We start from the raw sequence: 27,832 nt of genomic DNA, 5'->3' as shown, positions 1-27,832 counted from the left end.
TATATGGACCTTCAGCTTCATCGAGCCAACCGGCAATCCTGATGGCCTAAACGTAAATTGTCTAGCAGAAGTGATAAACCAGACCTGATGATGATTGCACTTGAGCAACAAGCTGTGTTGGACTCACTACCCGAGGGACTGGCAAAAACAGACACTTCTTGAGATTGCCGAACACAATAACATTAGCAATGTCCTCCCATAGGTGTGGGTGGAGGGCGGCGCGGTGGTTAGACTGAGGCCATGATACAAACCCCATCCTCTCATTTTTCAAGGGCCTTTGGTTTAATCTTACTGTTCATTGACTAGTTGATTTCATCACTGCCCTTCTTAGATGTTGTTTTATTTGTTGTTTGAATTCTTTAGGGGAAAGTACTCCTCATTGAAACTGGAACTTTGTGATTCATGTACCTCTTCTACGGAACAGGGTGGGGTTCGGTAATGCTTTGGGGTATCATTATAGGAGACAAGTCTATTGCTACACCCCCATCTCTCTATAGCTTAACATGACTCATACACCCATCTGCATCATTACTTGGAATGTAAAGGGTTTAACAACCCAGTCAAGCGCAGGGCAATACTTTAATATTTTGAACAAGCGAAGGCAGACATCTGCGTACTCCAGGAGATGCACCTTTTACCGACAGACTGTCACTGACTCCGATCACGATTCTTCCCGTACCAATTTTTTTCTTCGGCTTCTGCCAAATCAGTAGGAGTGGCAATCCTGGTAGCACATTCCTTTAGAGGGAGAGTGGGGTCCAAAGTGCCCGAAATAAAGGGCAGATTCCTTGCATACACCTTGACCATTGGAGGCCGCAATTTAGTCTTAGGCACTCTCCGTGGCTGCAGGACATGGGTCTGAGAGACAAATAGAGGGACCTCCAACCACACACTTTAGAATATACATTATGCAGCCGAGATTGAGCCCTCAGCGCTTTCTGACCACATGGCAGTTTCACTTACCCTGATGACCCCCCCACTGGAGCATCAGGTGGTGGACCAAATTCATAGCTCCATAACCACATACTTAGAGCTCAATGATACTCCAGACATCTCTATAGGTACTCTTTGGGAGGGTCTCAAAATGGTTATATGAGGGTAGGTGATAGCCATCTGGGCTGCAGTCAACAAACTCTGTAAAGATAAGAGGGAACATTTGTCCCATCAGGTTAAAGAGCTCGAACGGATTCACCAACAAACAGAGGCCCCTTTAGTATGGTGCCAGCTAACAGCCACTCGCACTCAACTAGCAGGATATGACCTTGATAGGGCTGAATATGCGGTGCTGCGACTAAAATACCCCTACTATGTCAGGGGTGACAAATGTGGCCAATAAACTCCAAGTCCAAAGACAAGCTACTGGGGTGCCATCTTTACGCCTAGCAGATGACAGCATCATATCTGATGATAGCTTAATTTCTTCAGATTTCAAGGATTTTTATTTTTAATTATATACAGGGCAAATCTTAGATCCCACACACCACGGCACATATCTGCAGGGAGCAAACACAACACAACTCTCCCTGGATCAGGCCGTGTCCCTCGATGGTCCTATCTGTACAGAGGAAGTCATCTCTGCTGATAGCCATCTGAAAGTTTTAAAATCCCCTGGTCCTGATGGATTTTCAGACTCTGTCCAGCTTTTATGACAGAATTGGTCAAGCTTCCGGCTTTCCTGTTAATATTAATAAATTGCTGGCCCTTAATTCTTCAATATCCTCACACTTAGTTTCTCGACTCAAAGCTTTGTATCCTATACAATGGACACCTGTAGCCATTCCGTATTTGGGTATACAACTGGCTTCAATTCAGACAACCTCTAACCTGAATTATAACGCTCACGGGTGATATATCCCGATGGAAACACTCCCAAATGTCCTGGCTCAGCAGTGTAGCCGCACTCAAATGATCGTCCTGCCTAAAATCTTGTATCTTTTCCAGACCCTTCTGTCAAAGCCCCCATTAGGGATGGTACAAACACTACAGACTGAAATAAATCAATTTGTTTGGTCGGGTAAAAGGCCACGCATGAGGAAGGACCTCTGTTATCTGCCTCCAAGTGCCGGCAGCCTAGGTTTGCCTAACCTTCAACAATATTATCAGGTGGCGCAACTGCTTTACCTCTTAGAGTGGAACACAGAAAAATCGGAGTGGCGCTGGCTGTTCCAGCACAGAGCGATAGCAGAAACACATTTGTGGACGATTCCCTTTCTTAAGAAAATGCATTGCCCCAAAAGTCCCACATTACAGGGACAACCTTGGAGATCTGGGACCAGATCCGGGTACGACAGTCCCTCACGTCTTTCTCCTCCCCTATTACACCCCTATTTGATAACCCTGGCTTCGCTCCAGGGATGGGCCCTGGGACCTTCACCGCATGGCAACAGGCATCAAGGAGTTAGGCAGGTTGCCTATTTGACAAAGGGGAATCCTGTCATATATGCAGATATACTCCAACTGTGCCCTATCATAGTCAGGAAGATGTATTACATGCAATGGTGTCACTGGCTTCTTCACCCCGTGAATTGTCCCAGGATGCAGAGACCACTAACACCTCATGAGAAATGGCTTATAACCAAAATATCTGACAAGAATCTCATCGCTAAACTCTACTCCATTCTGAATTAGTCCATTACACCCTCCTCAAGCACAATAGCCAGAAACGCTGGAAGGCGGAGCTTGGCAGATATTTGTTCAAATAAGAGCTGAGGGAGAGTTATTATAGAGAGCATCAAACAGCACGTAACACTGCCAGTATTGAAACAGCCACCAAGGTTGTTATGTACTGGTAGCTCACCCCAGTGTGCTTGCATAGGGATAATCCAGAATGCAATCCGGACTCTTGGAGAGGTTGTGGTTGACAGGGACCACTGCTTACCCATCTTGTGGGATTGTCCTAAATTGTCAGAATTTTGGACTCAAATTTTAGAGGACATAGACCTGCACCTAGACGTACAGCTGGTATATGGTCAAAATATCGAGTCCAAAATATCGAGTAACACAAATATTGACTCCAAAATATAGAATGGACAAAATATCGAATGGACAGAATATAGACATCAAAAATATCGTTTTTAAGGTAAGTAATGTAATATCGATTTAAAAAATATAGAAAGTCAAAATATCGAAGTACATAATATAGGTTATTAAAAATATCGACTTTTTAATAATATCGATTTTTTTAAGTGTTTTATGTTAGTATATGTATGAAAAGTGTATTTTTTTGTAATTTATTTTAAGTAATTAATTTTATGTTATTTCATTTTTGCGTGATTTAATTCTGTAGCGGGTTGTGGGCTTATAGGGGAATAGGGTGGGAAGTAATTTAATTATAATTAATTAAATATGTTAATTTATTGGTATTTATTTTGAATACATTGTTAATTCATTTTTAATTGGTAATTAATTAATTCTTAAGTGATAATTAATTTTTATTAATTGATAATTATGTGAATACTATTAATTTATTTTCTGTAGCGGGTTGTAGGTTTTTAGGGGAATAGGGTGGGAAGTAATTTAATTATAATTAATTAAATATGTTAATTAATTTATTTTGAATAAATTGTTAATTAATTTTTAATCGGTAATTAATGAATTCTTGATTGATAATTAATTGATAATTATGTGAATAATATTAATTTATTTTCTGTTGGGGGTTGTGGCTTTATAGGGGAATAGGGTGGGAAGTAATTTATTTATAATTAATTAAATGTTAATTTATTTATTGGTATTTATTTTGAATAAATTGTTAATTAATGTTTAATTGGTAATTAATTAATTCTTAATTGGTCATTAATTTTTATTAATTGATAATTATGTGAATTATATTAATTTATTTTCACTAGAGTGGGAATAGTAAAATTTACCCCTATGCTATCCAACGCTTTCCCTACTGTTGCACTCACTGGAGTGGGAATAGTAATTTTTACCCCTACGCTATTCAACGCTTTTCCTACTGTTGCACTCTCTGGAGTGGGAATAGTAATTTCTACCACTACGCTATCCAACGCTTTCAATACTGTTGCACTCTCTGGAGTGGGAATAGTAATTTTTAGCCCTACGCTATTCAACGCCTACCCTACTGTTGCACTCTCTGGAGTGGGAATAGTACTTTTTAACCCTACGCTATCCAACGCTTTCCCTACTGTTGCACTCTCTGGAGTGGGAATAGTAATTTTTACCCCTACGCTATCCAACGCTTTCCCTACTGTTGCACTCTCTGGAGTGGGAATAGTAATTTTTACCCCCACGCTATCCAACACTTTCCCTACTGTTGCACTCTCTGGAGTGGGAATAGTAATTATTTCCCCTACGCTATCCAACGCCTTCCCTACTGTTGCACTCTCTGCAGTGGGGATAGTAATTTTTACCCCTATGCTATCCAACGCATTCCCTACTGTTACACTCACTGGAGAGGGAATAGTAATTTTTACCCCTACGCTATCCAACGCTTTCCCTACTGTTGCACTCTCTGGAGTGGGAATAGTAATTTTTACCCCTACGCTATCCAACGCTTTCCCTACCGTTGCACTCTCATGGAGTGGGAATAGTAATTTTTACCCCTACGCGATCCAACGCTTTCCCTACTGTTGCACTCTCTGTAGTGGGAATAGTAATTTTTACCCCTACGCTATCCAACGCTTTCCCTACTGTTGCACTCTCTGGAGTGGGAATAGTAAATTTTACCCCTACGCTATCCAACGCTTTCCCTACTGTTGCACTCTCTGGAGTGGGAATTAATTAATTCTTAATTGGTAATACATTTTTATTAATTAATAATTATGTGAATTATATTAATTTATTTTCACTAGAGTGGGAATAGTAAAATTTACCCCTATGCTATCCAACGCTTTCCCTACTGTTGCACTCACTGGAGTGGGAATAGTAATTTTTACCCCTACGCTATTCAACGCTTTTCCTACTGTTGCACTCTCTGGAGTGGGAATAGTAATTTCTACCACTACGCTATCCAACTCTTTCAATACTGTTGCACTCTCTGGAGTGGGAATAGTAATTTTTACCCCTACGCTATCCAACGCTTTCCCTACTGTTGCACTCTCATGGAGTGGGAATAGTAATTTTTACCACTACGCTATCCAACTTTTTCAATACTGTTGCACTCTCTTGAGTGGGAATAGTAATTTTTACCCCTACACTATCCAACCCTTTCCCTACTGTTGCACTCTCATGGAGTGGGAATAGTAATTTTTACCCCTACGCTTTCCCTACTGTTGCACTCTCTGTAGTGGGAATAGTAATTTTTACCCCTACGCTATCCAACGCTTTCCCTACTGTTGCACTCTCTGGAGTGGGAATAGTAAATTTTACCCCTACGCTATCCATTGCTTTCCCTACTGTTGCACTTCCAGGAGTGGGAATAGTAATTTTTACACTCCCGCTATCCTACGGTAATGATATTGTGTATTTTTGATTAATATTATGTTAACATATATATATATATATATATATATATATATATATGTGTTTTAACATATATGATTGTATGTTTTTTTATAAGTCAAATTAATTATTTAATATTTTTAATGTAATTTAAGTATTTTTAAGTATATTTTAGCTATTTATTTTTAATATTTTTTAAATTTTACATTATTTTTAAGAAATTCGATATTTTTACAAAGTATATATTTTTAAACGATATTTTGGATTCGATATTTTGGTACTTACCTGTTTGTAGAAAGGAATTCGATATTTTGTCTGTCGATATTTTGGCATCGAAATTTTGGGTAGTCTATATTTTGTCCCTCGATATTTAGTCAGTGATCCGTACAGCTCTCTAGATTTCCTACTTATACAATTTTGTGGCTTCCAACCCCCTCACCTTCCCATTTTGAAATCCAGAAGATGGAGACAAATAGGATTAGCCTTAGGTGCCTCTCTCCAGAATATGCTTACACACTGGGGGACAAAACGAATTCCTACACACTTGGGATGGCTCCACCACCTCTGGCACATTCTAGGGAAGGAAAAGATCACATTTTCACTTACAAATCAGAATATTCTGTTTGCACAGCTTTAGAGCCCATTCCTCACCCTTTTATTGAAAGAATTCCGGGAGCTCACTTGACCAAAATATTTGCGCATACTGCACCTGACGGAGCCTGCCCCATCAGTCCCGGCCATAGTCACCCCTTAAAGATCCAGTACCAGAATCTTTCTTTTTTTGACGACTGTTCATCTTACATGGAGTACAATTGGGGTGGGGGGTGGTTTATATGTTAAGAATTGTTGTGCTATTTTGCAGGCCAACGTCATTATAGTTCACTTACATCGACCGCTGCGTCTCTCTTGGACTGCTAAACTTGGCATAAACTTTGAAAATTAGAATAAAAGATTTGAACCATAAACACTCTAACAAGCATTGGCATAGCCAATAGGTCTCGCTTGTGGGACCTTATAAGTATTTAGTTATGAAGCACAATATCCTTGGTGCAACAACATCAACTGTTGCATGGCTAAACACTTATAAGGTCCCAAAGGCGAGACCTATTGGCTGTGCCAATGCTTTTTTTTTTTTTTTTTACTGTGGATTCCTGTAGTGATCCTTATTTTTGCTGCTGCTTCAGTGGAGGGCTCTATCGCTGCTATGCTCCTTGGAGCAAACAGATATTCTGTGGGAGCTATCTTCCCCGTCAGCAGACTCAGGGGCATTGATTGTGATCTGCTGATTGTCAACATCTCGGTCACTGGAGGATGCCAGCAGTTGGATGGCTGCAAAGCCCACCAGCAGTACACCAGCTATATGCCGCCTTTCCGTAACAAAAAGTAGGTTGTAGGTGTCAGGGTGAAATGAGTAGTTTAGGGCTTACACTTCGCTCTGAAAATATGCGCAACCATGCCCCTCCTAGGGACAGTTGCCTGGTTGTGTTCGTGGGGGGCACAAGCACGCAGGCAGGTTTGGACGTCTGGTGGTGGTGGTTAGGGGCTGAGATGTTTGCTGAGAGATGACTTGTTTTTTGAAGCACTTTGCTGGGTTCAGGGAAGGCTAAGGGGGGGTCGCGATATCGTTGAACCAGGGGGCCCTGAGGCTTCTTGAGTGGCATGAGTGAATCCTGAGGATTCTGAGCGGCCAGGGACTCTGTGCACGTGGAGTCCCCACAATAATAATGCTGCAGGGGGCCTGCTCGGCCCACACGCTATCTCACTCACTCACTCACCGGCCTTACCTGCTCCCCTGCCTGGACCTTGGGGTTGCGCCGGCCGATTGCAGGCCGACTGCGGGCAGGTTTGCGGGCCGATTGTGGTCAGATTGCCCAGGGTGTCTTCCAAATCCGAACTTCTGCTCCATAGCCCGTATTATATTTCTCGGGTCGGGGGCAATGAATTTTTACTTTCTGCAGTTCTAAGCTGCAACAAAATTATTAGTATTTCCGAGAAGGAAAAGTTGGAAAAACATAAACACAAACGTGTCGTGTTATTACGCAAATGGGGAAAATCTATACGTCATTTTTAAAAAATGGTATGTGATTGGGAGATTGTCAAAGAAATTGTAATTTTGACCTCGCTACCACCATCTGACTTTTTGACAAAGTAATTTCTTTCCTTCATTTATTAAATTGAAAAAATACTTAAGAGCCTTAGCCCTCGTCTGAATTCCTGGAGCTTTGGAAGAATAGCAGTGTTTTTCAGTGTGGCCTCTGTCACTCAAAGGAGTATCAGGCACATATTATATGGAGCTGTGCAGATATGAGTGATGGTGAAAGGAGGCTTGGGCCTCGGACGTTTGTCTGCGTGCTTCCGCTAGAGAGGGCTGTGGGACAGAGAGTGGAGCATCCTCTCCACAGTCTCGCACAGTCTTATGTTTTAATACCCGTGGACAGGGGGTGAGGGCACGTCCTGCCCAGAAAAACATACCTGACAGGAGCTCTACCTAGCCGTGCACTGTAAAAGGATGCCTGGATCCCAGAGGGAGAGGCGTGATCGGTGCCTGCTGCTGTAACCCAAGAAGCACGCGCTGATGCGCAATTCATTTCACTCTCTGAAGAGACAGAGAAGATCAAACGGGTGAGTGGATATTTCATTTTTATTTTACATATTTTCTTAACTGCTGGAGAGTTGCTTGTTTTTTTTTTCTTGCTTGCTTACTGCTTCGAGGTGCAGACCCCTGGTGATTGGTCTTACCTTATTTATTCGTTTTGCGTTGAGCATTCAGATTACACCAGGGATAAAAAGAATGGGCAACAAGCGCTGGCCTCACTCTAAAAGTGGGAGCGTTGAGGGGAGTGCGGCCGAGAGCAACCAAAGCATTTCCCTTGCGGGAGCGAGCCCGGGGCACCATGTGTTTGTGATAATTACTAACACATGGTGCCTCTCGCTCCCGCAAGGGAATCACCAAACATGCACGCGTTGCCATTTAAAGCAATACAACACGTGCATGTTTTTGCCTGCAAACCTGGAGCGATTTCTAAAGGTCTCTTTCCTATGCAACGCATGCGCCCTGCGTAGGCGAGACCTAAAAAGGGCAAACAGGGCAGCTGCTGCCTTTTGGTAGCTTACCCACGGCCGCCAAACTCTAATTCAGGGTCAATTGTTTCACATATTTAGTGGTTCTTTTAGATTGACAAATAAAATATCTCTTCACTTCTCCTGTCGAGGCTGACATGGATGGTGCCAGCAAATGTTGCAGTGGAGAGGTTTGCACATTTTCACATGCTCCTGGGCATTAATTAGTAGATTTTATGCTCAAAATCAAGCCAAAGATTAATTGTAAAATCACTGTGAAATTACTTGCTTCTCCGTGAGCAGCTGTACATAACTTAGCCTAATGTTAAAGTAAAAGACACAGGGCCCGATTCACAGAACTAACAAGGCAAAACCCTAAACTTACTACCATTTACTCATTTTGGTATTCACAGAAGGCATTCACTCATTGATGAGTAAAGGCCTTCTGTGAATATCAAAATGAATAAGTGCACTTACTCTTTTTGCTATTCACAGAAGACACTTACTCATCAATGAGTAAGTGCTTTCTGTGAATACCAAAATGAGTAAGTGGTTTCTGTGAATACCAAAATGAGGAAGTGCCTTCTGTGAATACCGAAATAGTAGTAAGTTTAGGATTTTGTCTTAAGTTAGTTCTGTGAATCGCGCCCACATTGTATTTGTTGACATCCACTAAAAGAGCAAAGAAGCTTAATCATGTTTATCAGGAGACATTGGAGTCCATACAATAGGCACTTATAAGAAAGTCACTGTTGACAGACACCACCAAATTATTTTTGTAAAAAGAAAAAGAGGAAGAAAAAGATAAACTCATATGGAAAGGGTCCAAGTGTGATGCCCTCAAAAAGAAAAGGCAATGGAAACATATTAGAACTGTCAGTGTAAGTAAACAATTTGCAAACTAGTTGGTTTATCTTGCATGCATTTTTTTGTCAGAAAAAATAATATCACATTTTCAATAATATCAAATAATGATATCATAAACTATTTGTTTCCTTTTCTTTGATTTCTCCCAGATTGACAAAGGAGCTCCCCTGGTCTGCAAAGAGAATGGAACATGGTTTCTCGCAGGCATTCAATCTCCGCTGAAACAGAGCTGTAACATTCCCAATGCTCCACCAGTGTTCACTGCTGTATCAGCTTATGCAGACTGGATTCAGGCGAAGATATCAGGAGGTTCTTTTGCCAATCAAACAATTCCACTTTCAAGCAGCACAGATGATGAGAACTGTACAAAATATGAAGCAAACCAACATGCAGGTAATATATGGTATACAGTACCCCCAGCTGTTCATTGTAAGGATTTTGGAAGTCATTGAGGAGTTCCGAAACCATACAGAAAAATGGATGTATGTCGTATTCACTCATGCATTTACAACACATGCCTTAACAATGCTGGCAATACAACGAACGCATCATTACCACGGGTTCCATTACAACGCAAGTCGTTACAACGACTTGCTTTAGGGAAGCACTGGAGTTTGGAAACTTCCATCTCCAGTCTGTGCAACAGTAGGGAAGGTGTTGGATTTAAAATCCAAAAATGAGTTCCCTAAAGCAAGTCATTGTAGGGACTTGCGTTGTATAATTAGCTAAAGCCTGTTTTCATTGCCCCAACTGCAGTATAATTATGCTCCATCTCCTGCCTCTTCCATTGGCTGTTGGCTGTAGCGTTTATGTTATTTTATATTGATTTGCATATGCACTAACCACCTGAGAGGGTATCCAGGCTCTTGGACAGGTGAGTAGGTGTGTGGTTCCCCAGGTGCTCATAAGAAGAGCTAGGTTTTTAGCTTTTTGCTGAACTCAAGAAGTGAGGAGGAGGGTCTGATGTGTTGTGTGAGGTTCTTCTATGTCTTGGGTGCAGTGTAGGAGAATGAGCAACCTCCAGTTGTTCCTTTGCAGATGCAGGGAATGTGTGCGAGAGAGAGTGAGGCAGAGCAAAGATTTATGGTGAGTTGGTGGAAGTATTCAGGTGATTTGATAGAGACAGTTAGTGTAGATTCCTTACCTTAGGAGTTCCCCCAGGCGTCCGTATGGATCAAGAGATTTTTTTTTCCAGCTGTACCCCTGCGCATAGTTAGGTGATGTCGGTGGCTCCGTGTCCTGCGTCGTGGGTGCCGGGATGACATCGCAGGACCTACATAGATGCCGCCCATGCTCCCTGATGTCAGCCTAGTGCAGATCTGGAGAGAGCTACCTCTAGCCATTTTTTGCTAGCTTTTTTTTACTTTTTGTCGACGTCCATTTTGAGTCGTAGACTCCTGGTGCATCGAGGATGTCCCAACGAAGGACCGGGTTCAAGACCTGCGGTTCCTGTCACCAGTTGATGTCTGTGATGGATCTGCACCTCGTGTGCCTTTGGTGTCTAGAGAGCGACCGCGACCACGACCAGGAGTTGTGCTCCGAGTGTCAGGCCATACCCCTGAAGGCTTTGCGGGATAAGTTCTGAAAGCTCCTGGAGGCCCGGTGCTCTGGTCTGCATCACTCCTGTTCTCGTTCGAGGAGAAGGTCTCGAGAATGGTCATGGAGCCCACACTCCTCGCACTCCAAGTCGCCAGAGAGATTTTCGGGTAAGTCAGGGAATCCCAAAAAGTATTCAAAGAAGCACAGGCGTTCTTCGACTTCTCCCTGTCAGCTAACCATCGTAACATGGGATCCCAAGCGTCTTCGCTCGAAGGCTCCGTCTACTGAGCCTACTTCTGAGATGGCTCTGTGCCCTCTCCTTTCCAGAAGCTGGAGCATCGCCTGCCCAAAACCAGAAGTTCTATGAGGCCTTGTACCTCATATTTTGGCTGTCCGGCTCCGCCGGTGTGCCTTCGGGCCCCATGATGTCAGTCGGGTGCCCTGAGTCTTCGACGCCGGCAGCTCCGGTCCCGGCTCCGGATGGCCCCAGTGGAACCAGGACTGGATCCGGATCAACACCGGTCGCTCTCACTCGACCTCCTCCGACATCAATCCTGATGACAACACTCCCTAAGTCGACTGTGCCTCTGGCCGGCCGGCACCAACCCCATCCTCATCCCTGAAGTGGACACGGAGCTGGACCGATGCAGATCGACGTTGATTGCAATGCCGGAAGAGACTTTCGTCCCTGTGTTCAGTCCTGGCATTCATTCCTTTTGGGCCAGAATGTGAGGAAGAGGACTGGGAGAAGCAGCTGGACCTTTTAACTGACCAGCTCGAGGAACCGTTCTAGAGAATTGATCTGGGTGATGCCAGTGGCCTGGACACTTTCCCTGACACAGGCCTACGTTCTCCCTCTACCGTGGCTACGGAGGAGGGAGCTTCCTATGCTGTGGTGGCGAGGAGGGCAGCTCCCTACAGTGGCCCTCACCACTAACCTCCTGACAGAGGTGCTTCAGCCTGCGGCTTCCTCTTCTGAACACCTTTTGCCATTCAATGAAGCCCTCACAGATGTCTTTCTGGGCACTTAGTCCAAGCCCATCTCAGGGGCTCCTGTGGATAGGACAATTGACCACCAGCCCGCTCTAGGTGACCCAGCGTTCCTGGCCAAACACCCCTCCCCTGAAAGCTTGGTAGTCCAAGCCTCTTCATCAAAAGGTGCATTCCCTTCTGCTCTCCCAGATAGCAATCCAAAAAGCTGGATCATCTTTGGAAGATGCTTTCTTCCTCCAGCCTGGCATTGCAGTTGGTGAATACTGCATATCTCTTGGGCCGATACTCCCATACTATCTGGAATACGGTTGCGCAGGTGCTGCTTCAGTGCCTGGAGGAGGCCCGGCCCATTCTCTCTCAAGCAGTTGCAGATGGGAGATATGCAGCCAAATTTACCATACGTTGTGGACTGGACACCACCGACTCACTGCGCAGAACGATTGCCACGTCGGTAGCCGTTAGACGCCATGCCTGGTTGAGGACTTCTGGCTTCTCAGGGGATGTTCAGTCTTCCTTGATGGGCATGCCCTTTAATGGCACTCACCTTTTTGGTGACAAGGCAGACTCAGCGCTTGAGCGCTTCAAGAATTCTTAAGCTACTGCCAGATCCTTGGGCCTCGCGACTACCTCACATCCACTTCAGTCTGCCTTTCGTCCCTTTTGTGGCTACGGAAGGGGCACCCATTCATGCCCTGTCCAGCCCAGCCACAGAGTCATGCAAACTGTACAGCCTCTGCATGGCCGCCGATGTGGGACCTAGCGCCTTCGCGGGTCAGGGAGCCAATGGGTGGGCCAGTCCACCCATTCCACCCCTGCCACAGCCTCCGAACCTCCCTAGCCTGATGTTTCAGGCCCATCAACAGCCAGTTTGAGGCAGGATCTGCCATCACCTCCTCCACTGGCAATCCTTCACGTCAGACAGGTGGGTTCTGCAAATAGTCTGAAGGGGCTACTCCCTCCCCTTCGAGACTACCCCGCCCTCCATTCCACTTCCTGACAATCGCATGATGGAGGATCGTTTAGCACTTCTCTAATAGGAAGTATCAGGTCTCTTGATCAAGGGAGCTATGGAGAGGGTCCCTGTGCAAGAAGTAGGTTGTGGTTGTTATTCCTGCTACTTTCTGGTACCCAAGAAGGACAAAAGCCTGGGTCCTATCATTGACCTCCTGGCACTCCACTTCTTCCGGAAGGGGAATTTCAAAATGCACACCCTTGCCCAAGTTCTGTCTTCACTCGGCCCAGGAGACTGGCTGGTGGTGTTGGACATATCCCCTTCCTTACGGCCCACAGACATTACCTTCGGTTCACTGAGGGCCACGAGCAATGTCAGTTCACCATGCTCCCCTTTGGCATTACCAGTGTCCCTCAGGTGTTCACAAAGGTGATGAAGGTGTTGGCAGCTCATCTGTGCAGATCAGGGATTCCAGTCTTCCCCTAACTCGATGACTGGCTGTTAAAGGCGGACATGCCCCAGGCTATCGTCTCCCACCTCCAGACTACGGCATACCTCCTGCATTCACATGTGTTCACTATCAATGTTCTGAAGTCACACCTGACTCCTTCTCAGATGCTCCCTTGCATTAGGCCATTCTGGCCACCGTGCAATTTCGGGCATTTCCTCCTGAGCACTGAGTCCGGGATATCCGGGCTATGATACCGATGTTTCAGCCTCTATCCCGGATATAGGTGACAATGACTTTGAGGCCACTGGGCCTTATGGCCTCCTGCAACCTGCTGGTGGATCATGCCAGATGGCACATGCAAGCTCTACAGTGGGACCTCAATCAATTATGCCATTTGTATAGCGCACTACTCACCCGGGAGGGTCTCAAGGCGCTTGGGGGGAGGGGTATGCTACTGCTCGAACAGCCAGGTCTTGAGTTGTTTCCTGAAGGCGAGATGGTCCTGGGTCAGCCGAAGGTGGATGGGGAGGGAGTTCCAAGTCTTGGCAGCCAGGTAAGAGAAGGATCTTCCTCCGGCGGTGGCTCTTCAGATGCGTGGTACGGCTGCGAGGGCGATGCTGGTGGACCGTAGCTGGCGGGTGGGCGTGTAGAAGGTCAGGCGGTCGTTGAGGTACTTGGGGCCCAGGTCGTGGAGAGACTTGTGTGCGTGGGTGAGGAGCCGGAACGTGATCCTCTTGTCGACGGGGAGCCAGTGCAGGTTCCTCAGGTGGCTGGAGATGTGGCTGCGTCGGGTGACATCCAGGATGAGTCGGGCGGAGGCGTTCTGGATGCGCTGGAGTCTTTTCTGTAGCCTGGCTGTGGTTCCGGCGTAGAGGGTGTTTCCGTAGTCCAGTCGGCTGGTGACGAGTGCCTGGGTGACAGTCTTCCTGGTCTCGGTCGGGATCCAGCGGAAGATCTTGCGAAGCATACGCAGGGTGTTGAAGCACGATGAGGAGACGGCGTTGACTTGTCTGGTCATCGAGAGGGAGGGGTCCAGGATGAATCCCAGGTTGCGTGCGTAGTCGGTTGGCTTGGGTGACCTGAAGTTACAGTGGGCGCAGCACCAGGGGAATCTTTCTGACTATGTCCAGATCTCAGAGGGAGCTGCGTACCAACTGCAGTGGTGGAGAGGTGTGGTGCAGCGGCCAGGGCAGCTGACTTTGGAGCACAGGGTTCACGGTTCGATCCCTGGCTCATATGGCAGCTCAGCTCAGCACCATGTGACTCTGGGCAATAGCTCACTTAATTTCCACAACGGCCCCCAGCGCCTTGAGACCCGTAAGGGTGAGTAGTTTGCGCTTTACAAATACGGTTTTACATTTACATTTTGCTAATGAACTAAGATTGGGTCAGAAGCAGATCCCTTTCCCATCCTACAACTGGATGTAACAGTAGTGAAGGATGCGTTGCTTCTGGGATGGGGCGGGCACCGGGGAGAGGCAGAGATCAGAGGTGTCTGATCTCCGTCGGAGATTGGCATTGAAAGCATTCCTTCCCTCTCTCGGGGTTAAAGTGATGCAGGTGTTCAGCGACAACAGCACCGCCATTTGGCACTGCAACAAACAGGGAAGGGTGGCCCATGGACCCTTTGTCAAGAGGCTCTCTGCCTCTGGATGTGGCTGGAACATCAGGACCCTGTTGGTTCAACACCTGGCAGGCTCCCTGAACGCCAGGGAGGATGAACTCAGTTGTCAGTGCCTAGTTCCCCATCCAGAGGTATCGCAAGGTCTCTTTCTCTTTCAGTGGTGGGGAGAGCCTTGGTTAGATCTGTTTGCCTCCAGAGAGAACGCCCAATGTCAGCAGTCTTGCGCGTTGGAGTATCCAAGGCGGGGCTCGCTCGGCGATGCTTTTCATTGTGAGTCGAGATTCAGCCTCCTGTACGCATTTCCGTCTGTACCACTTCTGCCCAGCGTGCAACTGGGCTCAAGCTACTCTTTTAGCTCCAGACTGGGTATGAACAGTCTGGCACCCTGACCTTCTGAGCATGGCCATCGATCCTCTGATTAGATTGCCCCTTCGGGAGGATCTTCTGTCGCAGCAGCAGGAAAGGGTTCTTCACCCGTACCTGTCCAGTCTCTACCTCCTTACGTGGAAATTGAACGGTGGCAGTTGACAGCTTTCGATCTTCCACCTAAAGTCTGTGATGTTATCTTGGTAGTCAGGCATCCCTCCACTAAAGCAGTGTACGTTTGCAGATGGAACAAATTTGTGGCATAGTGCAAAGTAAAGGCTGTTGATCCCCTTTCTGCTCCTCTTTCAGACTTTCTCTTGTATATACTTATATTTGGCCCAGCAGGGATCTGCTATGGGCTGTCTTAAAGGATATCTTGCAGCCATCTCAGCTTTCATTGACTGCCAGATCAGCCTTCTTTATTCAAATCTCATATAGTTAGCAAATTCTTTAAGGGCCTTACTCATCTATTCCATCCATCTCCTTTCGTAATGCCTCAATGGGACTTCAATCTGATTCTCACTTTTCTTATGTGTGCTCCTTTCGAGCCTCATCATAGCTGTCCCCTCAGGTTGCTGACTCTCAAAACTGCCTTTCTTGTTGCCATCACCTCTGTTTGCAGAGTGAGCGAGCTGCAGGCTTTATCTTCTAAGCCCCTTTTTCTATCTGTCTATCCAGATAAAGTAGTGCTTCAGACCAAGCCTTCATTCCTTCCTAAGGTCTTTACGCCTTTTCATGTGGGACAATCTATCACTCTGCCCACCTTTTATCCACACCTGCATCCCTCCAAGGAGGAGGAGAGACTCCACCGTCTGGACCCAAAACGTGCATTGTCTTTTTGTATTGATTGCACAAAATGCTTCCAGGTGGATAATCAACTCTTCATTGGCTATGTGGGTGTCAAGAAAGGTTGGGCTGTTCACAAACAGACCATCTCCGGATGGTTTGTCCTTTGCATCAAAATATGCTATGCGTTGGTGAAAAAGGACCCTTCTGTGGGGTTGAGTGCTCACTCCATCAGAGTAACAGTGGCAACCACGTCATTTGCACATGGAGCTCCAGTCCTTGACATCTTTCAGGTAGAAACATGGGCATCCCTGCACACATTTACCAGACACTGTTGCCTAGATAGTCAAGTCCGGAGGGAAAGGTACTGTGCCCGTTCGGTCCTCCAAGACTTTCTGGTTTGATCTTGGTTCGCAGGCCCTCCTCCAGGGATGGTATTGCTGGAGTATATGTTCTAAGGTAAGGAATCTACAGCTAACTGTATCTATCAGAGGAACAAGTTACTTACCTTCTGTAACAATGAATCTGGTAGAGACATATGTTAGTTGTAGATTCCTTACCGCCCTACCCGTCCTCCCTGCTCTGCGAACTGATTTCTAGGGATAGGAACTCCCCTAAAGTAAGAATGGTGTTGAACTCTGCTATACCAGCAGAGTTTGCAGAGTTTATCCAAGTGAGCGCTCCGCTGGTAGCGGAGTAAGTGCTGTGTCTGCCCCTCACAGATGTGGCGATGTCCATTCCCCAGCATCCCTTCCGCCCCCAGCTCCCAGATTCCGGCACTGAGGAAGAGAGAGTGGACCAAGCTCAGCAGAGAGCTGGGCTCAATATATGGAGTGGTGACCCCACCCCTGTAGGGCAACACTCTGAATAAGGTGAGGACGGAGAGGGTTTATAGTGCACATCGAGTAGGGCAGAGCGGAGCTCCGTGGAATGCCTTGGAGTTTTTATGCAACTCTGCGGAATTCTGCATAGTGCAACTCTACAATCTCCACCCACCCTGCAGGACACCGATCTTCTGCCTACTTGACGTGGCTGATTAAGGAAGGCACCAGCCCTCCTGACCCTCCCTTCGAGAAACGATGCCAGCCATTTCCAGGCCCGACCCCTAATGCCAATGAAGTGGAGCCGGGTAAGGAGAATCAGATGCGAGACTGTATCGAAAGTGACCGATAGTCTAGCAGGACCAGCAGCGCTCTCTCCCCTGCTTCCAAACCCAGTCGGATGGAGTTGACTACCTCCAGTAGAACAGTTTCCATACTGTGGTTAGGGCAAAAACCAGAGCTAGTGGCTAGTGTGAAGTAGAGAGTTCTTTTCAAGAAAGTATGATAGCTGCTGGTTCACATATTTTTCTAGAAGTTTCGAGAAAGCGGGGAGGAGGGAAATAGGCCTATAGTTGGCAGGGTCAGAGGTGTTTACCTGGGCCTTTTTTAGCAGTGGAATGACCTTTGCTTGTTTCCATTTGGTGGGTACTGTGGCTGACGAAAGGGAAGTATTCAGTAGCTCGTTTATGAGTGGATTTATAGTCTTTGTCCCCATGACAAGAATGGAGGCAGGAGCAGGTTCCAGCGGGGAACCTGATTTAAGGCATTTTAGGGCATACAGAGAGTCATTCAAGGAGATTGGGTCAAAAGAGTTCAGAGAGCATACTTCCGTAGTAGAGGTTAGGTCGTGATCCGGTTCTTCCTGGTTATCAACCACCCCTAAGGCAACACCTGATATGTCATATCCTACCATAGGTGTTGGGAGGCAAGCCTGGATGGTATCTATTTTTTCCTGGAAGTATGAGGCGAGAGTCTCATGCCATTACTCAGAAGGTGAAGAAAGAATCTCCGGATCCAGACTGACGCCTGGGGGAAATTCTAAGGTAAGGAATCTAGTAACTAACATATGTCTCTACCAAATACATCGTTACCGAAGGTAAGTAACTTTTTCTTTTGGTTCTAGCTTGTGTAGGGCTTTTATATGTGTGTGAATAGAAGTTTGAATTGGCTACACTTGTTAATGGGAAGCCAGTGAAACTTCCTAAGGTGCAGTGTGATGTGTGTGTAGCATGTGAGGCCAGGTATGAGTCTTCCAGCGGTGTTCTGGATGGTCTGGAGTCCATGTAGGAGTTGTTTAGTGATGCCGGCATAGAGAGTGTTGCCCTAGTCCAGCCTGCTGGTGATGAGTGCTTGCGTGACGGTCCGTCTGGTATTCTATGGCAACCATTTGAAGATTTTTTGCTGCATGCATAGCATGTGGGAGCAGGAAGTGTACATTGCATTGCCTTGAGCCATCATTTTGAGCTTTTCATCTAGGATGATCCGCAGATTTCATGCATAGTCGCTGGGTGTGGTTGGTGGTCCTGGCTCCAAAATCCACTAGGTGGAGTCCCAAGGGGATGTCTTGTTGCCAAAGACCAGCACTTCCATTTTGTCGGAGTTGAGCTGCAGGCAGTTGCTTCGCATCCAGTCTGCTACCATGGTCATGCAGTTGGTGAAGTTGGTTCTGATGGTAGTTGTCTTGTCTATCATGGAGTGGATGAGTTGGGTTTGATTGGCAGAGGAGATGACGGTGATGACTTGTGCTTGGATGATGTTGGCAAGCCATGTCATGTATATGTTGAATAGAGTGTGGCTGAGGCACGATACCTGTGGGACTCTGTATTTAAATTTCTTGGTCTCTGATGTGAAGAATGGCTCCCTGACCTTTGGGATTTCTGCAAGTTTCCATCCATCCATTGCTGACATGATGTGGGTGTTGAAGATGTGGACTGGGTGGTGCTTATTTATTATCTTAGGTTGTAAATGTAGTGGGATTCCAAAGGGGATGATGGACGGAGCGTTTGAGAAAATCAAACACTCACCCCCAGTCAACTGATCTGGGTTTAATCCATCACCATTCTTTAGCTCACTCCACCACCCCAGTTCAGACATGGCCATATGCAAATCAGTCAGACCCTGTGCCTCATGGGAACAGTCCAGCCAGAACTGCCAAGCCATGTCTTCCCTGGACCGGAAACAAGCATCCTGGGACCGGTTTCAGATTCACAATCCTCATCAAGACTGATATGCATATGGCCATGTCTGAGCTGGGGTGGCTTGGTGAGCAAAATAACGATGAATTAAACCCAGATCTGTGACTGGGGGTGAATGTTTTGCCATTGTGCAACATTCCGTCCATCATCTTGTGTGTTTTGCTGTTCACCCTATGTGTGAAGGGTATGCCCAGACGTGGGTCCCATGCTCACTACGCTACTGGAGTCATGCTATCCTGGCTGAAGAAGGCTGATAGCCACAAACCGATCCTAGAATGCTTGATTACGGTCCAGGGAAGACATGGCTTGGTAGTGGTGGTGCAACATTCCGTCCATCATCTTATGTGTTTTGCTGTAAATGTAGTGGGGGCATGGGTCCATTGTGGTCCCTGAGTCGATGGTCCGCATGATTGCCGCTGTGTTGTTTCTGGTGAGGGTTGTCCATTCGGTCATGTGGTAATCTTGGTTGACAGTGGGTAGGTTAGCAATGAGTTCAATGAGGTTGGGTTGATGTAGAAAAGGGCACCTTTTTGCATGGTTACCCCCCTCATTTTGCATGAAATCTGATGCAACTTGACTTCATGTGCCATGAGTCCCTGCCAAGCAGGTTCCCAGGGCCTGTGTTCTTTCCCAAAACTATACCTTGTTATCCACAATTGGCACATCCCTGGCCACAGGTAAGCCCCTTGTAAAATGTACCATGGTTACCAAGGGCACTGTGACCAGGTAAGGGCTGCAGCACATATTATGCCACTCTTAGAGGCCCTGCACCTTAACACACACATACTCCCACTGCAGGCTGTGTCTTTTGGTGCAGAGAAAAGGGAAGAGTCGACATGGCACACATCCCTGTGTGCCATGCCTACAATCCATTGCCTAATTCCTAGGTAAGTCACCCCTCTAGCAGGGTGCACTAGCCCTAAGGTTAGGATACAGAGGTATGAGCCCTGCACCCCAACAGTGTCTTAGTCCATTCTTAGACATAAGTGTTTCAAAGCCATCAAGTGTATATGGCCTGGGAGTTGGTCATTACGAACTCCACAGCTCCATAGTGGCTTTACTAAAAACTGAGAAGTTTGGTAGCAAACTTCACAGCACATTAAACCCACACTGATGTCAGTGTGGGATTTAATATAAAATGCGCTCAGAGTGCATCTTGGAGATGTCCCCTGAAAATTGTCCAGCTGTGGTTCACAAATGGCTGCCTGTCATTTGCCTCCACCATTTGCCTCCACCAGACAGGTTTCTGGACCTCTGGGTAGAAAGCCTCCGCTTTCCAGGTCCAGAAACAAAGCCCATCCTGGGCAGAAATGTCATGCCTCCTCCCCCAGGATGGGCTTGATCCACGAAAGAGGAAACTTCAAAGGCTTGCTACCTTTGGACGCTGTCCCTGCCTGTTGCTGCCCCCATCAATTGGCTCCCACCAGTTCTGGGCTGGCCCCAAATTTGGACTGGAGAATCGGCAGGAAAACCGAGCTAGGAAGAGAGGTGTGCCAACTGTGCCAACCCCACCCTCAGGTGGGGGAGGCAAGGTGAAACACGCATCTCAGTTCCCCCAATCTTGAAGATGAGGGGGCTCAGTCAATTTGGAAGAGGCTCATGCCCCTCCCCACTGGAGGGTGGCATAATAGGGGGTGAACTCACCCCAAAGAAGGGGCCCATTGGATCTGACCTGCACAGCCCTTTGACGCTCCTAAATTTAGTATTTGGGGGTGACTCTGAACCTTTCCGCCTCAGATTCGAGGAAGAAAGAAGAAAGACTGGTGAGTTGTGCTGACCCAGGAAGAAGAGGACACCAACTGCCTTGACCCAAGCCCTACCGCCTGTCTTGTCTATGCTCTGACTACAGCAAGAGCCCCGGTGAGTCCAGCAGACAGCAACCTCCAGAGGCTGGAGGACCTGCCCTGCGACCTTCTCACAGACTCTGTCTCCCATGAGCACAGGATTTACTCAACCAAAGACTCACCTCCCGAATCCGGATACCGGTGCCTCTGCGATTTGGCACCACTCTGCACGTGACTCCAACAGCCCGAGTTCGAGTGACCCAACACCCCATAGAGGTCTCCCCAGCAATACTCATCTGGGATCTGGTTATCCCCTACCTCTTTCAAGCCTCAAGATGACGCCTGCATCCTCAACCTGAAGAGTCTCCGACTGCGACCTGAATTGGTAAGAAAATCCCATGCCAGAAGACACCCCTGCACCCGACACTCCACAGCCTTGGGTGGCCAAACCAATGGTGTCAAGGCATCTCCAAGATCCCAACTTACCTCTCTAGCCAGTGGTCACCTTCAGGAATCCTTCCTGCCTGAGCCGGCAGCATCTTTCTGAAACTGAAGGTCTCTATTTGAAAGCACAGGCTGCCCGCAGTCTGACTTGAACCCTGCATCCGACTGTCCCAGTGCGGCTGGTGGTGCAGCTCCTGTGCTGGTCACTTGCCCCATGCAGTTCTGACCTTACCCCAGGAGCTTTGCTCCCACTCTTGAGTGGCCTACTTGTCAGCAGTCCCTAAGTGAAGGCCCCCTCAGCCCCATTAGCCAAAATTGGGCCCCTGCACTCTGTACCCGGCTGTCCCAGTGCCGCTGTTGGTGCAATTTGAGTGCCCTTCTAGACCTTGGGGAACCTTGGTCACAAACCCCAAAACTCGCCCTTGTAAGTGGAGTACTTACCTCCAAAACTGATAACCTTTTTTCCCATAGGAACCCATGTAAAGAGATGTTGGGCCTAAAAAATGACAAAGTGCTGAACTGCATTGTATGAAGAGAAAAGTAATTCTATTGCAACATTTAAATAGTTGTACGTAACTTGTATTTAGAGATCCTAAGGTGTGGTATCTAGGCATACCACTCCCAGCCCTCAAAGTAATCAAAAAGTAATCCAGAAGTATTCCAAAATTAATTACTGTGTAATTTAAACTGATTTCAAAGCATTTATAAACCTGTAACGATTCTAATTCCAAGTACAACTGCATTTCCTTGAACAGTCTTGCATTTGAAAGTATATTTCACTTACCTGTACCAAGTCCTGCTTGTTTCTAAAATAAAACATAAGTATTCCTTTTTTATACTTACCTAATTGATCTGGTTTCTGTCTCGGAGTGTGTGTATCAGTCCTTGCTTGAGTGAATACAATAAATGCTTAACACGCCATCTGGATAAGCCTAACTGCTCGCCCACACTACCACAAAGAGAGCTATTAGTATTTACTTAACATAGCCTCTGCTATACCTCTGGGGACTCCCAGGACTCTGTGCACACTATACCTTATTTTGGTATAGTATATATAGAAACAGCTTCCTACAGTTAGTGTGTGAATTTGCTCTAGATGTTTGTGATTTTGCTGTGGAAGAAGTTAGATTGGCTTTTGCAGAGTTGTTGGGAGGCAGTGATGTTGTTTACAGGGGCTGAGGGCGTTGTCAAGTCCTTAATGATAGAAAGGTCTCCTTGCAGATGTTGGAGCTTTCTTTGAGGAGTCCACTAGTGCTTTTTATTGGTGTCTCTTATTTGCTGGTGATAGCGTCTGAGTGTAGCCTCGAAGGTAGTTCTGTCGGTGGAGACGTGGCTGGCTCTCCATTTCCTTTCTATCTGTTTACAGTGTTGTTTGGTGTCTCAGGGGTTTTCTGGGTACTATCTTGTCTGCTTGCTTTATCTACTATGCTTGTTGGGTTTGGTAGGTGTTTGGAAGTCGGCGCATTTTTTTGTTCCAGTTGTTGAAGTTGTTGATGTCCTTGTCAAGGTTGTATGTGGGGGAGAATGATCCGTGCTGAGGGCGCTGAGCGAGTCTGATTCTGTGATTTGTCCCAGCTGTGGCTTGGAATGCTGAACTTGGTAGGGGTGTTGACTTTAGATGTGTTGCTTTGAAAGTGGATAATGGAGTGGTCAGTTCATGTGAGCAGTGTGTTGGAGTTGTATTTGATGCTGTCACTTGAGGTGAAGATGGAGTCCAGTGTGTGCCCTGCAGTGTGTGTTGTTACTGGGAAGAGCTGGGTGAGTCTGATGTTGCTCAAACTTTCGAATAGTGTTGTGGAGCAGGGGTAGTTTAGGTCTTCCATGTGAAAGTTGAGGTCACCATAGAGAAGGTAGGCTCTGGAGTAGATGATGAGCAGAGTCACGAAGTTGGTGATGTTAGTAAAGGTGTGTTAGAAATGGGGATTTCCGGTTGGCTAAGGCTTGCGCCAAAGCCAGGCAGAAACCACCATTCTAAGTCAGGGCAAGAGAGTTACACGCCAAAGATAACCCCTGCTCACCCTCTAGTTAACGTGACACGAGCAGTAAGGCTAATCCCGGAGGCATTGTAGGTTAAGTATTGTAGGTTAACAACATCCCAGGCCCCCCACAAAAGGAACTCCCCACAAGGTTATATAAAAAATAGCCTTTGTATCATACCAAACACATTAGATAAGAAACACAAAATGTACACTGTGCCAGAGGCACGGGCAGAATTTACAGGAGATTATGTACATGGGACAGGGTCACGTGGGCCACTGTCAGGAATAAGCACTTTTAGAACTCGAATACTTGTTAGAAATAGCATTCTGTAGAACATAGAATACTTGTTAGAAATAGTACTTTGTCGTACATTGAATACTAATAACTGTAGCACAAATTAGCAAATGTAGCACACAACCAGTTGTGGTAAATAAATAATTAATTACCGGTACTATTTTTGAATACAATGAATAAAACAGATAGCTCAATAAATAAGAGACAGGATTCGAGGTATCTTGAGTCTGACAGGCTTTAATCAGGCATAAGGGAAGGGACAGGAACGCCTGCATGGGAATAGACGGATGGCAGCTGCCGGGGGCAGGGAATGGCATGGGCATGGGCATGGGCAGTATCACATTAACAGTATACAGTATATATACTAAAACAATTACATTACATTCAATACAGTAGGCGTAGCAGTAGGCGTGACTCGTAGCAGTCGCGAAAGATAAGGGCAAAATGATGTAACAAGAAGGCGTGTACAGGGCGTATACATAGACATGTGATGTAAACGTAACAGAAGTGTCATAAATGGGGCGGAAACATGGAGGGGGCTACCTGAGCAGCTGGGACCTTTAACCTAGTGGTGCGCGCAAACGGGCAATGACGTGTTACTAGGGAGAACTGGGGGCTATGACTTCTGCGCTAGAAGAGGAGACTAAAGTCTGCAGTGTCAGAACGACTTGTACCTATATCATATCTGGTATCTGGTGTTTGGAGTACATGTTGATAGAATCCAAAAGTTATCAGGGCAAAGGCTACTTGACACTAAGACGGGTGCGTGCATAATTCTACATGTATTGCGTGTGCTAGGAATATTCTATGAATATTAATACAGTATTTCTCTTACATGGAGACAGTAAGGCTAGACCATGGCTGAAACTATTGATGCGATTCAGTAGCTTAGGAATGCAGAGAAGGAGGGCTGGACTGATAACTAGAAGCATAACATACTCTTGGCAGACTGGCAGGCAGAGCCAGGCCGGGCCGGGCACTGTGAGGCAGGAAGTAAGTGAAGGGTCAGGGATGCAGGTGGGGGCTGTATCGCTCCTCGGAGAGGGTTCAGGAGACAGGAGCTGAATCTGATGTCCGGGCCCTTTTGAGGCCTAGAAACGGGGACAATTCAATGAATTAACGTGCACACTGTAAAACGTGGCAACATAGGCCTAATACTCGTTGCTTTCACGAGAACTGGAAACTGGCATACTAGAGTTGGACACAACTATGATTGCGTCTTTAATCGATCAGAGGGGATACATGCATATCGATCATGCACATATAGCATAAGATGGGGAACACGTAGGCAAATATAACATGGCAAAATTTACTTTTCCACATTCCCTCCTTGTGCCCTACGTTTCCATCTGGAAACATCAATATTCATGATACCATCTATCATTTCATATAGCATCATTTGCTCGTCTCGGATTGTCTTGGAACGGGATTTAGGACTAGGACTAAGAATACAAGAGGTAGCACACATGCCGCAAATCGCAGGGCCACATTGTAAACAGAGGCAGCAACTGAATACGATCATTACTGCTATACCTAGGAATGACAATACTTTCCATCCCCAGGCAGATATAATACTCCAGAGCCAACCGGACCATGTCCAGGTGCCTGGATTCTGGTGTAACTGATGGGCAATTTTATGAAGTCTGGTTATAGCTGAATAAACAGACGGCGCGTTATTAGGAATGAAAATGCAGCAACTAGATCCGATGACTGTACATGCTCCTCCTCTATCGGCCAGTATGACGTCAAGAACGAGACGATTTTGGAGCACGACAAATCTCATAGCAGATTGCTCTTCGGTTAAGTTACCTAGAGCAGAAGTAGTCTCATTCACTACTGCTTCAAGTGTTCTGGTTAACCTACGTATTAACTTACTATTCTGGACAGGTCCTATAAAGAAGAAGAAACCTTTATTGAAGTCTTGATATTGTTCTAGAGTAGTTTCAGTTTGATCGACAATCGGGGACTCGATCTCCCTTCTATGTCTGATATGTACTAGATGTGTGTTTCTGTGATAATCGGATGGGGCTAGAAAAACTGGTGGCAGTAGGAAGGCAATGTAACATGTTCCATCCCAATCGAGGGGCAGACGAACATATGCGGTCTGACCACAAACAAAATAAGAATGACGTGAGGCTTTGAAAATAGATTTCCCACTGTCACTATACTCGATAGTAGTAGTACAATCACTATGTCCTACATGTGCGGATCCATTCTTTCTGACACATAATTCGCCTTTGACTGGTAGTACTGAAATAGCAGGCAAATCTGGAGTAGTATCGGACTGAACATTCAGGACCATGAAATTCGAAGAATAATTACCTAAATCATATACTTCATTTTCTAGATCTAACCCTGTTCTATGGGAAAGACCTTGCTTGTCTGGGAAACATGTTCGATTCAGAAAGGACATATCAGTTGAGGATGACGTTAACGTGGACCATGCTCCACACGAACCATTATGTGAAAATGGATAGGGAAAGAGTGGCAGAACTCCCTTCGGTGTCTGGAAAGGGGGGAGTCGACCACACACCCAACAATTAGTGGCATTGCTGGTCTGGTGTGAATAGTGTAACATTCGGATAAATGTATTGTTACGCATAGCAAGACGATAGGATAGCTCGTGAGGAGGCAGATCACTAAATGTGTGCTCTACTGTAGCATTAGAAAACATATGTACATGTGAAATCGGAAAACATAAATGTAAAGCATAACTTATGCATGTAACCATAAGACTAAAAAATAACAAGAAAAATAGAACGATAATACATCTTTTAGAGTTTTGACTAACTCTCTCACTGTGTGGGTCTGTCTCATACATGTCAGGAACCTGTCTAACCGTTTCACCCGAGAGGGACTTAGACAATTAAACTGGCTGACTTATTTTACTAGACCTCAACTTGGCTTTATACTCCTGCTGCGGCGTTTTCTCTAACAGGGGAAGCTTGAGTTCAGAGTCTGTTTTTAGGCAGTCTTTAGGAATAAGGCAGTCCTTAACAAAAGTCTTTTGTCGTAATCCATGGAATTTCTTGATATGGCTGGTGTGGACCCACCCCTTCCGGCCCTCTAACTTGACAGCGGTCCTTGTTGTCACCAACACCATTCGAGGCTCTTTCCACCGGGGCTCCAACGGACTTGAACGATCAAAATTGCGGACTAAAACATATTCTCCCGGAACGACTTCATGCGGTTTCACCTCGGTGTTGTCTGGAAATGCAGCGGCAACCTGTGAACGACAAGAGTGTAGGGCAGACATCAAGGAAGCTAGGTAATCTGTCAGCATATTACTGGAAACGTCTGTAATACTACGGGGTCTAGGTGTACCCCACATGTTTGGAGGGCGGCCGAATACGACCTCATACGGGGACAGACCTGATCTGGAATGTGCAACCATCCTCATATAGAACAGAGCAACTGGCAGAGCTACTAGCCAATCTACACCTTTTTCTCTACATACTTTAGCAATTCGGATTTTCAGAGTCTGATTATGTCTCTCTACGAGACCGGCTGCTTCAGGATGGCGTACACAATGGAACTTCCACTGGTACCCTAACAGAAGGGAAACATGTTTCATGAGCTCGGATGAGAATGGCTGGCCGTTATCTGAATACACGACCCTAGGTAATCCATAGCGGGGAAAGAACTCACGAACCAACTGCCTGGCAGTGGTCGCAGCTGTGTAATCTGGAACTGGATATGCTTCTGTCCACCTGGACAAAGCGCATACAACTACGAGGACATACTTGAAACCTCGACATCGCTCCATCTGAATATAATCCATCTGGAGGACTTCAAAAGGGTGGTCAGGAGGTTGGAATCCCCCTTGTTCCACCGGGACACTTTTACCTGGATTGAACTGACAACATATCATACAGGTACGGACTTTCTGCTTGGCTGCTGCTCGTAAATGCTTGTTGAACCAAAGGTTCTGAATACTGTCTAACATAGCTTTTTCTCCTAGATGTGCTGGACTATGTGCGGTATTAATAATGACTTGAACCATAGAGTCGGGGAGAAACCATGTGGCTTTTCCCTTCGTCAACCATCCTTGATCTGTCTGGACCCCTCCTTGTTCGGACCATTTCTTGATTTCTTCAGGAGTAGCATGTAACTGTATGTCTATGACATCTTGTGTAGGGTCCTTAACTGTCATACAAGTAGTCTGATCTGGAGTGAGTGTCTGTGTCGTGTTAACTGGAATGTCTGGGGTCTGAGCTGTAAGCTTGGCTGTTCGATCTGCTAGATCGTTACCTTGGGAAATGATGTCAGTGACTTT

At 46.3% G+C, this 27,832-nt stretch overlaps 1 protein-coding gene across 1 annotated transcript in view; it reads left to right on the top strand.

The window, feature by feature from the left end:
* The window catches only part of LOC144769149 (uncharacterized), a 1,798,260-nt gene that overhangs the window by 863,100 nt on the left and 907,328 nt on the right, over positions 1-27,832 (top strand). The window contains exon 12 of the mRNA XM_078653155.1: positions 9,477-9,720. Coding sequence (XP_078509281.1) covers positions 9,477-9,720 — 244 coding nt within the window. The remainder of the gene's footprint in view (positions 1-9,476; positions 9,721-27,832) is intronic.

Source organism: Lissotriton helveticus, chromosome 7 (assembly GCF_964261635.1).
Source record: "Lissotriton helveticus chromosome 7, aLisHel1.1, whole genome shotgun sequence".
Lineage (NCBI taxonomy): Eukaryota > Metazoa > Chordata > Amphibia > Caudata > Salamandridae > Lissotriton > Lissotriton helveticus.
Note: the sequence above shows the minus strand (reverse complement) of the source record. Positions and strands in the feature narration are given on the sequence as shown.